This window comes from Equus quagga, chromosome 9 (genome assembly GCF_021613505.1).
Source record: "Equus quagga isolate Etosha38 chromosome 9, UCLA_HA_Equagga_1.0, whole genome shotgun sequence".
Lineage (NCBI taxonomy): Eukaryota > Metazoa > Chordata > Mammalia > Perissodactyla > Equidae > Equus > Equus quagga.
Genome location: NC_060275.1, coordinates 28,268,699 through 28,281,982, shown reverse-complemented (window position 1 = coordinate 28,281,982; position 13,284 = coordinate 28,268,699). Strand labels below are relative to the sequence as shown.

Sequence of the window (13,284 nt, the reverse complement as noted above, 5' to 3'; positions counted from 1 at the left end):
TCTACCTACATTAAGAGTTTATAAGTAAAAATGGCACAAATCAGTGGTTCTAAATTATTATTAGCCACAGAACCCCTCCTGACCCCCTTTTTAAAACATATTAGTCAGAATCGTAAGAGAAAAAATGAAACCTAGGTCCCTTTTCTAACCCTGGTCACCCAGCCATCCTCTGGAGGACAGACTGAAAATCACCAGCTGATATCACCAAAATACAACTCCTGTGTAAAATCCCGATGCTGTGTTTAGAAATAGAATTCTGCACACTTAATCAGATGCCTCTTCAACAAGTGCTGTAAAATCACCTTTCTTAGGTCCCAAGAACAGAGGCTTCGGACGGTGCTCCCTAACGAGACTCGGGTCTACTCTAAATCATTTCACAAACATGTCGTGAAAGAAGATCATTTCTTTCACCACCATAAGCTATCATTTTCTCTCACTTTTGCCTAATAAACCCAAAGTTCATCTCTTATCCTTCCAAGTGCCAATCATCCATTTTTTTTTTCTCCATTTCCCATCACCGCACCAGATTCTGTGTTATTTCCAGTCAGCTGGCTGTACTTCCATTCTGCTTTCTTCAACTGACACTAGTACGGTCTCTTCCTCAAAAACTATTTTCATCACCTAACATCTGTCCTCCATCCATTAGATTTGATCAAAATACCTGTTTACTTTTCTAATTAACATACATATTCTAGAGATACCCAACCTTATGTTAACACTACTATAGCCCAAAGAGCACCATTCATTCTTGTCTTAGAAAGTGCTCTGAGTACACCTGACATTTATAATGTTATAAACCAATGTTACTTCAATAAAAAACAAACAAAAAATCTTTGTGTTATCTATCATTGTCTTTCTTTCCATCCATCACCAACTTACTTCCAAAAAAAAAGGAAAGAAAGAAAGTGCTCTGAAAAGATCAGGTAGGATGAATACTAAAGAAAAACTCAAAGACAGTCTCAGAAACAGACCTGTTATCACTGGTAAGGCAGAGAATGAAAATATTTAACGAACTTAAAATAGGATCTTGTAGGGGCTGGCCCAGTGGTGGAACAGTTGAGTTCATGTGCTCCTGTTTTGGGGACCGGGATTTGCCAGTTCAGATCCCAGGTGCAGACGTACGCACCGCTCATCAAGCCATGCTGTGGCAGGTTACCCACATATAAAGTAGAGGAAGATGGGCACAGATGTTAGCTCAGGGCCAATCTTCCTCAGCAAAAAGAGAAGGATTGGCAGTGGATGTTAGCTCAGGGCTAATCTTCCTCAAAAAAAAAAAAAAAAAAAGATCTTGTTACTTCATTTTGTCAAATAAGTGAAATGTTAATTTTCTTAAAACTGTCAATTTTATTAAAATTGTCACATTTAAAAGGAACTGCTCCCTATTCTTATATAGAAGCAATCCTAACCATTCTGATATACCACTTAAAATATTTTTAAAGTCGGGGAATCCATTAGTATGTTTAGCCATTGTGTTTTGTTTTGGTTGTTCTCATGTAGAATGGTACAGTGGTTGAAGAAAAAAAAGAGGTCCAAGAAAATAAGATTTACAGAAAATGGCACTGTGCAACTATAGAACTCCTCAGGTAAATTGTGTAGAAGCACTTTCTTCCTAACAGAATAGTCTGACATACTAAAACATGAAAAGTAACATGAGTTCCCCTCCCATACAGTGACTGTGACTAGAATATAGCTGGCAAATTAACATTTGCTGAATATACTAGGGGTTAAACCACAAGAAAGTGTCACTATCTGTTTTTGACCAACAAAATGGCAATTTCATGTATTTCAATTTAACATCAATTTTCACATGAAAGGGAGGAAAAAGGTAATGTGAAGACACTCAAAGAACTCACGCCTGAAGGTCTGCTCACAGCTTGTGAGCAGAGGGGGTCCTGGGTGCAAACATCCGCCCTCTTGGGCTCTGCCATGACCTCAGGGCATTCATGTCCTCCCCTGCTGAGACTGCAGACCTTCTCTCTGGGTTTGATAACCACAGGTTCCCAATTTCTAAACAGTCCCAATTTCATGTCATTCTATTCCTTTTCAATAAAGGTAAGTTAAAGTTAATAATGATAAAATATAAAGCTTCAGAAAGAAATCCATCTGCACTTTCTGGGGTGATAAGGAAGGTGGACTTATAACCAGGATATTTATCTTTTAGCCCAATCTGGCAATAATGTTATCCTGTTAAGAGAACTGGAATAATGTAAGAAGACCAAAATTCTTATCCTTGTCCTCCTACTAACTAACTGTGAGATTTCAGTTAACCAGTCTCTTTCAGTGTCCGCGTTTCCTCATCTGCAAAATAGGAACTCCTCCTCCCTCCATACAGGTTTGCTAAGACAGTTAAATAAGGAGCATAAAGTAAGAACTCAACAAATTATTCCTTTCTCTCTCTGACACCAATCTCTCTCCATTTAAAAAACTGTTTATTTCTCACAATGGTGGCTGGTCACCAAATGCCTGCAAAGTACATCACAAACTCCTGATTCATAAAGTTCCTCTCATCTACAAAGGGTCCCCTCCAACGCTACTGATTTCAAAGCCTTCATGCACTATTCCTGACCTCTCCCGCCTCTTCTTTAGTACTCCAACAGCATGATTCTATGTGGTAAGTAGAGTCTGCTGCTTTTTCATGAGACTTAGTTTTACCTCTCAAACTAGATTATTAACTTTCTGACAACTTCTTATCAAGTCTTTAGTATTTTCTCCCACAATTAGCTCAGTACCAAACACACAGGAGGATCTCAGAGTTGCTGACTGATTTCTCCCCCCAGTCTCTATGTAAGGAGATATAAAATAAACATTACTGTGCAATTTAAAAGTACATTACAAACAGATTAAGGTATCTCACACATTTTAACTCATTTAACCAAAACCATCAACTAGCATTTATTAGGTCCTAGTAACGTTATTGTTATTTTTTAATACCGTTTATATTCTGATAAAAGGAGCCAACTCTCAATACATGTTTATTATGAGCTGTGGATTACTTATAGCAGTGACTGTGACAGATTACTCTGAACCTAAAGCTCTCTTTCCACTTCGATACAGTATCCTTTTAGGTCTCTTCTCAGTTAATCATTGCCTGAAGAATGTTTGCATTCTTTGGAATTACAATGCTTAATCATGAAGATTCCTTAATGGGAAAACAACAAAAGTTCAGAATTCTATCATAATATCCCCTTCATTCCCCACACTTACTTCTGTAGGAAAATTATTAATTTATAAAAAGTAAAACGTCCCAGAACGCTGTGTGGCTTTACTTACAGGGCACATCAAGGATACCCGAAGGCTAGTCGTGGCAATTTCACTATCAGGATCTGCAGTAAGTTTTTCTTTAACTTTAAAAAGAAGGAAAAATGATAATAAAAAATGTTTTTAATTAATTGTGACATCTGAACAGAATTATAAAATATATATCATCTTATTTAAAATGTCCCAAACACTTTGAATAGCACAAGAAACTACAAAAACAAAATGTTAAGTATTAATGTATTGAAAACATAATCATACTTCCACAATTAGGTTAAAGAATTACCAACTTGCATACTCTAGATGACACATGTTTAACTGAATTTTTAAATTTTCTTTTTAAAAGTAAAATTGCAGGTAAGGAAGAGTTTCAAAACAGAAAACTGTTTAAAGAACAATACAACAATTAGGAAAGGAATTGGAAGGCAGCAGTGCTCTGAGCTTGAGTACTTTCCTAACAAACAATCATGACTTTTTACTAGGGAGTACTGATGTGTCCAACAACTGTTAAATTTGCAAGTAGAAAAGGTAAAGATGTTCATACTCCCTTTGACAAATGAAAACTACTACGGATGTGGTGTTATGTCTGTGATTTCATTCACCAGGTAGTGTACACAAGTTACTGCATATACAAGCTAATAAATATATACATCTCCTTCAGACGCCTGATTCTCATCTTACAGGGAGAATGGGACTGGAACTGGAGACAGCAGAACCAGAGCAGGGCAAGAAAAATTAGGGAAGAGCTTCCCTGGCTTTCAGCTCCAGGCAGGAAGATCACTACTGTGCTGTTTGAGGAGATTAGAAATGGTATGAGTATAAGAGACAAAATACCATTTCAATAGCCCTACTTGGCTCCCTTTCCAATCTATGGATCCTTTTCTCTTTTCTGGTTCATTCAGTGGTATGGCAGGTAACTAGGGGAAAAAAATATTCTCTTTCTCAGAAAAATGTCTTGTTCAATTAAATTCAGTAACTGATCTGAATTATTTACAGTTTGGGTCAGACTTTTTTCTCTACCTATTACTATACATTACAAAAGCAAAAGTGCAAAATAAAACATCTCAGAAGGCAAATATTATTGATAGGTATCAATATTTCTTTTGCAAAAAGAGCCTCTTATTTATATTTTTTAAAATGTACATTCTATTCCACACTGGAGGTTTTGAAGACTTGCAGTCCTTTTCTCAAGTCAATATATGCATCATAACTACCACCAAGCTGACATTTACGTAAGTTTTCACGAAGAGGCCAAAAATTAGACTAGTTGGGATTTAAAATTGATGCTCTTGGGAGTGGTTTTTAAGAGAAGGGTTTTTCAATTTACAGAGCTCCATTCTTAAGATTATTTTTAAACTCAAAATTCATTTTAGGTTTCTAATAATTGTTTCCAAATTGTTCCTGTGTTGATTGATGTACATGTGAGGCTTTTTCATTAGAGCATCTCATATGCTCAGTCTTACAAACATTACTTACTTAGTGCTCTGGAATGATCAGGGTTTCTAATACCTTTCATTTTTAATCTCTGCAATAACATGGCTGATGTGAGCTGTCGTACAAGATATACAGACATGGAGTAATTCTACAAAGAAAGATAATCTGTGTTAAAGACAAGAGATAATAGTCTCTGTTTATATAAAATACTTGTCTAAGAAACTCTGGTTTCTACAAATGACGTTCAAAATAACTTCCACAGGAAGGTCAATGACTGGGAAGGGAACAAAATCAATTCAGCTACTTTAGGGCAAATAACAGCTCAATCATATTAAACACATTTCTCAATCACATATCACTCTAAAACATCCATGTGAAAGACAACATAAGTTAGATCAGTGGTTTTCAAAAAGTGTTTCTAATTTAGCAAAACTGGTACATTAGGGGCCACCACAGTAGGAATGAGAACATACCCTTCCACGCCCACTTTTAACTAGAATTGTTCTGTTTTCATGTAACGTGGCTCTCACAATATTTTCATTGAAAAATGGGTTCCACTGCAGAAACCAAGTTCAAACACCAGTGGGCGGAACTAACACTTCAAATCCAGAGTTCTGAAGTTCTAATTCTGGGAAAAGAGACCACCTACTACACGGCCTTGAGCAAATCATTCAAATGAACCCAAAATCAGTTTTCTTCTGAGAAAACTTCAAGAAATTAACTCCTGTTCCCAAATGGGCATTTTACAGGGGAAGGGAGAGCTACTGTAATATGTAAGACACATGAAGAAATGATAAAAATCAAAAAGACAAGGCCAGGAAATAATAATGTCCAATCCTGTACCTCTTGAATCTGGCACAAAGAAAACTTCGTTAGCTATTTACAGAGCTATGAAGAGATGAAATATAATTTTACCTAAATGCTAAAACTCTGTCTTACCATTTCACTACGTATATTCATTCAATCAATCTACAATAAACAAAATACTTTTAACAGTTGCCAAACCAAATATTTTAAACACTGTTTTTTAATGTCCTGCAACAGTCCTTTTAAATATCTGAATATCCAACATATTGTGCAAATTTTAAGTCAACTAATCATTTTAATTACAAGGAAAGAAAACTATTCACATTATGTGGCAAAAAAACTAACAAGTCTTCAATGTCTACAATCACTTATTCAAAAATCTGTAAGATATACTCTTCTGTTCAAATTCCTCATGAAACTTTAAAAAATTAATACTTGCTCATTTAAAACGTCCCTTACATTTGTATACAAGACCCACTCTCAAGATTATACTTATTCTTTATAGAAAGTAGGCTTCAGAGAATTAAGCAACTTTGCCACAAACACACAATGGTCAACCTGGGACTAAGCCCAGATTTTCTGAATCCTTATCCAATGCTTTACCACTGCACATTCAGTTCATGCAAATACTGCATAGTGCCCTATGATAATACCAACAAGTTATAGCAAAAATTCAGAAATGAGTGCTCAAGAGAACAATAATCAAAGAAACTAATATTGTTATGGTCCAAAGATTAACACAAAAATATTCTTCTTTATGTCCAGCTCTGCAATTACGTTGGTGATCAAACCAAAAATTCCCTACTACAAAGGTATGTCTCAAACTCTCCATCCACAGAACAAGAATATTATCCTTTATTTCTATGAAATAGCAAAATTAAAAGTTGATGTTCAGAAATTAACTGGAATCTCCTGCCTTTCTATTATTTCAGTTATATAAGTAGTTCTAAAATGAAAATGCCTTGTTGCATTAATCACTAGTTCACAACTGCTGATGTTGAGACTAAGAATCAGCAGAAAGCCAGGTTCAGCAACCTGCAGGTATAGAGGAAATAATATAATTCTAAGGACATATTTTCACACAAGATGCCCATATGTTATCTGAAGTATCAGCTGTTTATGTAAAGGCCGGAACAGATTATTTCTTATCACAACCTGAGTACATTTAACCATTTTTCCTAAAACAGAATAATGCTTTCTCTCTTCCTCTTCATAAATACATAACATCACTAAAGTTTCCAGTTTCTTAAACTACTACTTAAACAAACATATAAACACCATTGTGATTAAATCATTACCTTCAGAAATATTGTAATTATACTTATTTCCTTTCCAGGAAAATAAAGAGATGACATTCAGAAAACTAAGCTTAAAGCTTTCAACCTTAAGAATCTCCACACCTTTAACCCAAAATGAAAATTACCACTTTTCAGAGATTACCACCAGAAAACTGAACAAGTTGGAGCTAGTAGCCTAAGAAAAAACAAAATAAATCAACTCCTAGCAGGATCACTTTCCTGCTACCCAGAGGAGAGAATCTTTACCTTTCCAATTTCTGATGCCCAAGAAATGGAAATCTGGTTTGGCACAGCTGAAGATAACCTAACCAAAGAAGTAATATTCAAAGGGCGTCCCGGGCGCTTCTGTTCAATCCCGTTTTTAGGTGGTGGTGCGTAGCCCTATAACCATAAGAAAAGCAATAATTTTAAATTCTCTGTAGGGGATTAAATATTTCTCCAAGATCTCGCCTAATTTCAGTTACACTAAGTTACTTTTATTTTATCCTGGAAGTCACATAATCCTCATCTTAAGGTCACCAATACAAAAGAGGAAAATGACCTTTTCAAAAAGTTAGAAAATACACGTTCAGAAAAGTACAAAAGAAATAAATCCATGTTTCATCATTAAAATTAAAGATGCTGACACCCTGTCATATTGGTTATGAGTCATCTTCCTTTTTATAGGAAATCAGGCTTTACAGATAAAGCTGCACCTCTTTGTACTGATTCATCTTAGGAGCTCCCATTCAACATGCATTCAAATACCAGTGGTGGGAAGTGGGAGGACAAACTTTGGGAATTAAAAAAAAGAACAAATTAATGAATTTCAACAGGATTATTAAAAACTTGTGAGTAATAAAAATGCTCTCCACTGCCTTCTGAGTAGAACAGAGACTGTCATCTTTAAAGATATTATGTTACATCATGTTAACATCTTTAAAGCTGTCATGTTATATTAACAAACAGGAATAATCAATATTTCAATTGGCATTAAATTACCTTGATGGCTATAATAATACCACTATTTATGCTGTATTTCACTTTTTGCCTACTCATCAAGTATTTGTTTTAAAAATAGCAAATGTACTCATTTTTGATTCACAGTACTTCCAATTCCCAATTACCACACTGTTCAGTTTGTGATTTTCAAAACAAAAATAATACATTTTCTAGAAAATTAAACTTTCTTAGCTGCAAAAACATCTATATATTGAAAAGGAGACACCATATTTCACTGAATCTAAGATGCCATTGATATAATTTAACTACACACCACTGAAAAGAAAAAAACACTTAAATAAACGATACAACCTAGTGGATCGTTACTTATTTCTGCATACATAGCAAGGAAATGTAAGCAAAATGAATCGGCTAACATATTCCTTTGGAATATTCAGGAGAATCTCCTGAATCACTTTTCACTTAATCATCAACGTATATTCTCCATATGATACTCTCCTATATGCCACCAAGAGCTCTGGAGATGAAAGTATTTCTTAAAATTGTATTCTATTCCACATTAATCAGATTTCCTTACAAGTCCCTGATACCCTTAAACTGCATGTGTTGATGTTGATACACTGTGGATCTAATGAGAATTTATTGATCAAAGGTTTTCCAACAACAGCCAGGATTTCAATGTTCTTAAATCATCTGTTGACTGAAAAACTGAGGAAGCACAGCTAACCAGCCATGCCATGGGAATACTATCAAGGTTGTACAAGCATAGGCAATGACAATACATCATAGCTGCCATCTGGTCATCAGCAACTGTAAGACACATCCGGGTTTTAGAAATACTAAAATATGTACCTTGTTTCGAAACAACGAAATACAGTATTGGTGGTATTACACAGCAGAGGTAAAGAACATATTCTGTCTATCACAACTAGGGAACATTCTCCACTGCCTTGTAAGAGGTTGGAATAGTAATTTAAAGTGGGAATCCACACGATAATTTGTCATCTACAACTTGCAACAAAGCTTTGAAAATCATTAAAAACAGTTTGACCAGGGGAGAAGACACTTAAGTAACTTCCATTATAATAGAGATAAGGGAAATGAGTGGAGGAGAGAATGTGTATGGAGGAGGGTTATGTCCATGTAAAGTTGTTCAAGTGAAATAAAAACAAGCAAAAAAACTCATTAAAAGAGTCCTCCTATAAAGACTCTAGGAACGTGTTCAATGAGAAACAAGCACAAGGAATATCAAAACCAACATCTGAGTAATTTTGAATGAAATGTTTTTTGCCTGTTTTGTTTTGTCTGTTTGGAGCCTGGAAGATAATTCTGTCTTCTGGTATGTCCACTGGGAGGTTAACCAGATAAAAACAATGGCACAGCCAGAGTCTGCCAAAATGATAAAAATAACTCATGAACTAGATAAATGGGAACTCTGTAAACTGGCATTTGAGATGCCAAGCAACAATGTTTTAAGATAGTTTGACATAGAAAGAGAGCAAAAGGAGGGGAGGAACAACAGTGAGTATAAGAATATAAGCAACTCAAAATCAAGTATGGTATGAGTCCTAATCTCCAAAAGTATTTTAAATCTATTTTCTACCCTACTTGGCTAGTTTGGTTTCATTGGTAATTCTGAGTTATCTGTTAACTTGAATTCTCCTTCTGACCATCAGCATCACCTCCACTCAATCATCAATTACCTGGTTATTGAGAATAAGATATAAGTGGAATTTCACAAAATTAAAATGCTTAGCCTACACATATTTCTAACAATTTCCTATATCTAATGCAAAAATAAAGTTCATTTGACAAAGGACCTCTGGAGCAAATCTAAAATCTTTGTGAATAAAGGCTGTTGGAGTGCACCAGCCTTAACTTAACATTTTAATAAAAACTATACTCTAAGAACCTTTTGTTATATGCTATGATGACATTCTATCCTACTTGTAATTGTGACAAAAGTTGATGCTGTTGTTCCTTTAACATTTCCCAAATTTACTAATTACCACTACTACTTGAATATTACCAATATAGATCTACTTTTTATACTTTATATTATGAAAATTTTCAAATATACACAAAAATAGAGAGAACAATAAATACCTACCAACCAGCTTCAATAATTATCAAAAAGTTGCTAATCTTGCTTCATTTGCCTCCGGCCCTACCCTCAGCCTACCCAAAATACACACCCCACTCACATACACGTTTACTTTTACCCTTAGTTTTTAAATGCAAATTGGAGACATGCCATTTGACCCACACATACTTTTTATATGCATCTTTAATAAGACCTTTGTTTAAAAAAACAGTATCACAAGAGGTGACCATCAGCAACATCGTGGAGTGAGCTGTTCCCTTTGTCTTTCCCGCTTCGAACTACAACTAAAGGGACATTCATTGATCAGCAGAGGATACCCACACAGCACATCAGGGGGCCTGAGAGACCTGCACAGCTCTATGTTAGAAAGTGGATGGACTACCACCGGGGAGGTGGTGGAGATAAGTGACTACTCTCTGGCCCCCCGGCAGCACCGTAGATGTGTGAGAATGCTCTCCAGGCTGGAGCACCGACAGCACCACTGTGGCCCCAAGGGTAGGAACGTGCCTTGGCACAACTGCAGGAACAGGTGACAGCAGCCCTAAGCCCCAGAGTGATTGCTTTCTCATCTAGTGGGAGAACCCACAATACCACTGCAGTCCCCAAGGAGTGGTCCAAGCTCAGACCCAGGGAGGAGGCCCCACTCACCAAGCACAATGGCTGGTGCAGCCTAGGAGGAGACAGCGGTGGATCTGCACACCAGAACAAACAACTTCCCAGCTGCCACGAACGCCCATAGTACTGTGGCAGCCCTGAAGGTGGGAGCACGTTTAGGCAGGACTGTGGGAACAAGGAGCAGCAGCCAAGAGACCCCACTTGATCGCTTTCACACACAGTGGGAGAGCCCACACTACCATCGCGGTCCCGGAGAGTAGCTCTGGGTCAGACCCAGTGGGGAGGCCTGCCCACCAAGCACAACACCTGGTGCAACCTAGAAGGAGATGGCAGTGGTTCTGTGGGCCCAGGCAAATGAGTTACCAGCTGTCACAAATACCCATAGTACTGCTGAAGCCCTGAAGGGACAAGCGTGTCTCTCTGGGACTGTGGGAGAAGGCAGTGGCAGCCTGAGCCCCCGTGTGATCACTTTCCCATTCAGTGAAAGAGCCTACAGGGACACTGCAGTACCAAGGAGTGGCTCAGGCTCAGACAGGCACAGGTAACAGGGATCGAGGTGGGCTCAGAATACACAGCTCCTGCCCCTGACACTCCCAGTGGCAGCAAGTGGAATCTGTGCCCAGATACTATCACTATGTGAAGGCACAGATCCACCCATCAAATAGTATAAAGAAATATATTAATACTCCAGAAGAAAACATTCCAACAACCAGAAATCAATCCTGAAGGCACAGAAATCTACAATCTAAAGGACAGAGAAATCAGGGGCCAGCCCCGGGGGCTCAGCAGTTAAGTGTGCACATTCCACTTCGTTGGCTCAGGGTTTGCTGGTTCGAATCCCAGGTGTGGACATGGCACTGCTTGGCAAGCCATGCTGTGGTAGGTGTCCACATATAAAGTAGAGGAAGATGGGCATGGATGTTAGCTCAGGGCCAGTCTTCCTCAGCAAAAAGAGGATCGGCAGTGGATGTTAGCTCAGGGCTAATCATACTCAAAAAAATAATAAAATAAAGGACAGAGAAATCAAAATAGCTATCACAACAAAGCTCAACAAGTTCAGAGAACTTAGACAGTTCAATGAAATCATGAACAAAATTAATGAAGAGGGAATTCTTTAAAACAGAGATTGAAACTACAAGAAAAATCAATCAAATGTTGGAGATGAAAAACACAGTCAATGAAATAAAGAAAAATCTAGAGTCCTTAAATAAGAGAGCTAATATTACAGAGGACAGAATTAGCAATTTAGAGGACAGGACTACAGAAATGCTTCAGATGGAGGAAGAGACAGAACTAAGACTAAAAAGAAATGAAGAAATATCCGACTCAATTAGGAAATGCAACATATGGATTATAGGTATTCCAGAGCGAGAAGAGAGGAAGAAAGGAGAAGAGAGCTTGTTCAAAGAAATAATACCTGAGAACTTCCCAAACCTGGGGAAGGAGTGAGAATTACAGGTAAAAGTAGCTAACAGAACTCCTAATTACATCAATGTAAAAAGACTCTTTCCAAGGCATATATTGGTAAAACTGAAAAAAGTCAATGAGAAAAAAATATTAAGGGCAGTGGGCAGAAGAAAATAACCTACAAAGGAATCCTATTCAGGCTTTTGGCGGATTTCTCAACAGAAACCTTACAGGACAGGAGAGAGTGGAATGATATATTCAAAATTCTGAAAGTCAAACTCTTTCAGCCAACAATACTCTATCCAGCAAAAATATCCTTCAGATATGATGGAGAAATAAAAACTTTCCCAGATAAAGAAAAGATGAGAGAGTTCATCACCACAAAACCCCCCTACAAGAAATGATCAAGAAGGACCTCACAACTGAAAAAAAACAAAGAAAGGGTATACAAAGCCTTGGGCAAGGAGATAAAGAGGCAGACAAAAACAGAAACTGCAACTCACTATCAGAACAGATTAGCAAACACTTAATTATAACATTAAATAAAGGGAAGAAAAACATCAATAAATATAACCACTTCATTTTAACCACAAACTCACAAAACCAAACAGAATAAGTTGTGATAACATTAACTTAGACAGGAAAGAGGAAAGGGATGGAACCTGCTTAGGCTAAGGAAATAAGAGTCTGTCAGAAAATGGACTATTTCATCTACAAGATCTTTTATACAAACCTCACAGTAACCTCTAAACAAAAAATCAGAACAGAGGCACAAATGATAAATACTGAGAAAATATCATAGACAGCCACCAAACTGAACTGGCAGTCCAAAATACACAGGATGAGAAACAAGTGAAATATAGAACAACCAGAAAACAACTGATAAAATGGCAGCATTAAGCCATTGTATATCAATAATCATTCTAAAAATAAATGGACTGAATTCTCCAATCAAAAGACAGAGAGTGGCTAGATGGATCAAAAAAAAGACCCAATATGATGCCTCCAGGAAACACATCTCAGCTCTAAAGACAAACACAGGCTTAGAGTGAAGGGAGTGAAAATGATAATCCAAGCTAATGGCAAACAAAAGAAAGCAGACGCTGCCATACTTATATCAGACAAAGCAAACTTCAAGATAAAACAGGCAATGAGAGACAAAGAGGGGCAGTATATAATGATAAAAGGGACACTCCACCAAGAGGACATAAGACTTATAAATATATATGCACCCAACACAGGAGAAACAAAGTACATAAATCAACTATTAATCGACCCAAAAGGAGATATTAACAGCAACACAATAATAGTAGGGGACCTTAACACTCCACTTTCATCAATGGATAGATCAACCATACAGAAAGTCAACACAGAATAGCAGAACTAAGTGAAAAATTATACCAGACTTAATAGACATATAAA

The 13,284-nt window shown here is 37.0% G+C and overlaps 1 protein-coding gene across 7 annotated transcripts in view; it reads right to left on the bottom strand.

Moving 5' to 3' along the window:
- PIAS2 (protein inhibitor of activated STAT 2) overlaps positions 1–13,284 on the bottom strand; it is a 107,334-nt gene that overhangs the window by 38,010 nt on the left and 56,040 nt on the right. For all 7 annotated transcript variants that reach the window (XR_006890092.1, XR_006890093.1, XM_046671366.1 and 4 more), the window contains 3 exons: positions 7,041–7,175; positions 4,732–4,837; positions 3,271–3,344 (listed from right to left, as the gene is read on the bottom strand). Coding sequence is in view for 5 of the 7 variants with exons in the window: in XM_046671366.1 (XP_046527322.1) it covers positions 3,271–3,344; positions 4,732–4,837; positions 7,041–7,175 (315 nt within the window). In the remaining 2 variants the exon portion in view is untranslated. The remainder of the gene's footprint in view (positions 1–3,270; positions 3,345–4,731; positions 4,838–7,040; positions 7,176–13,284) is intronic.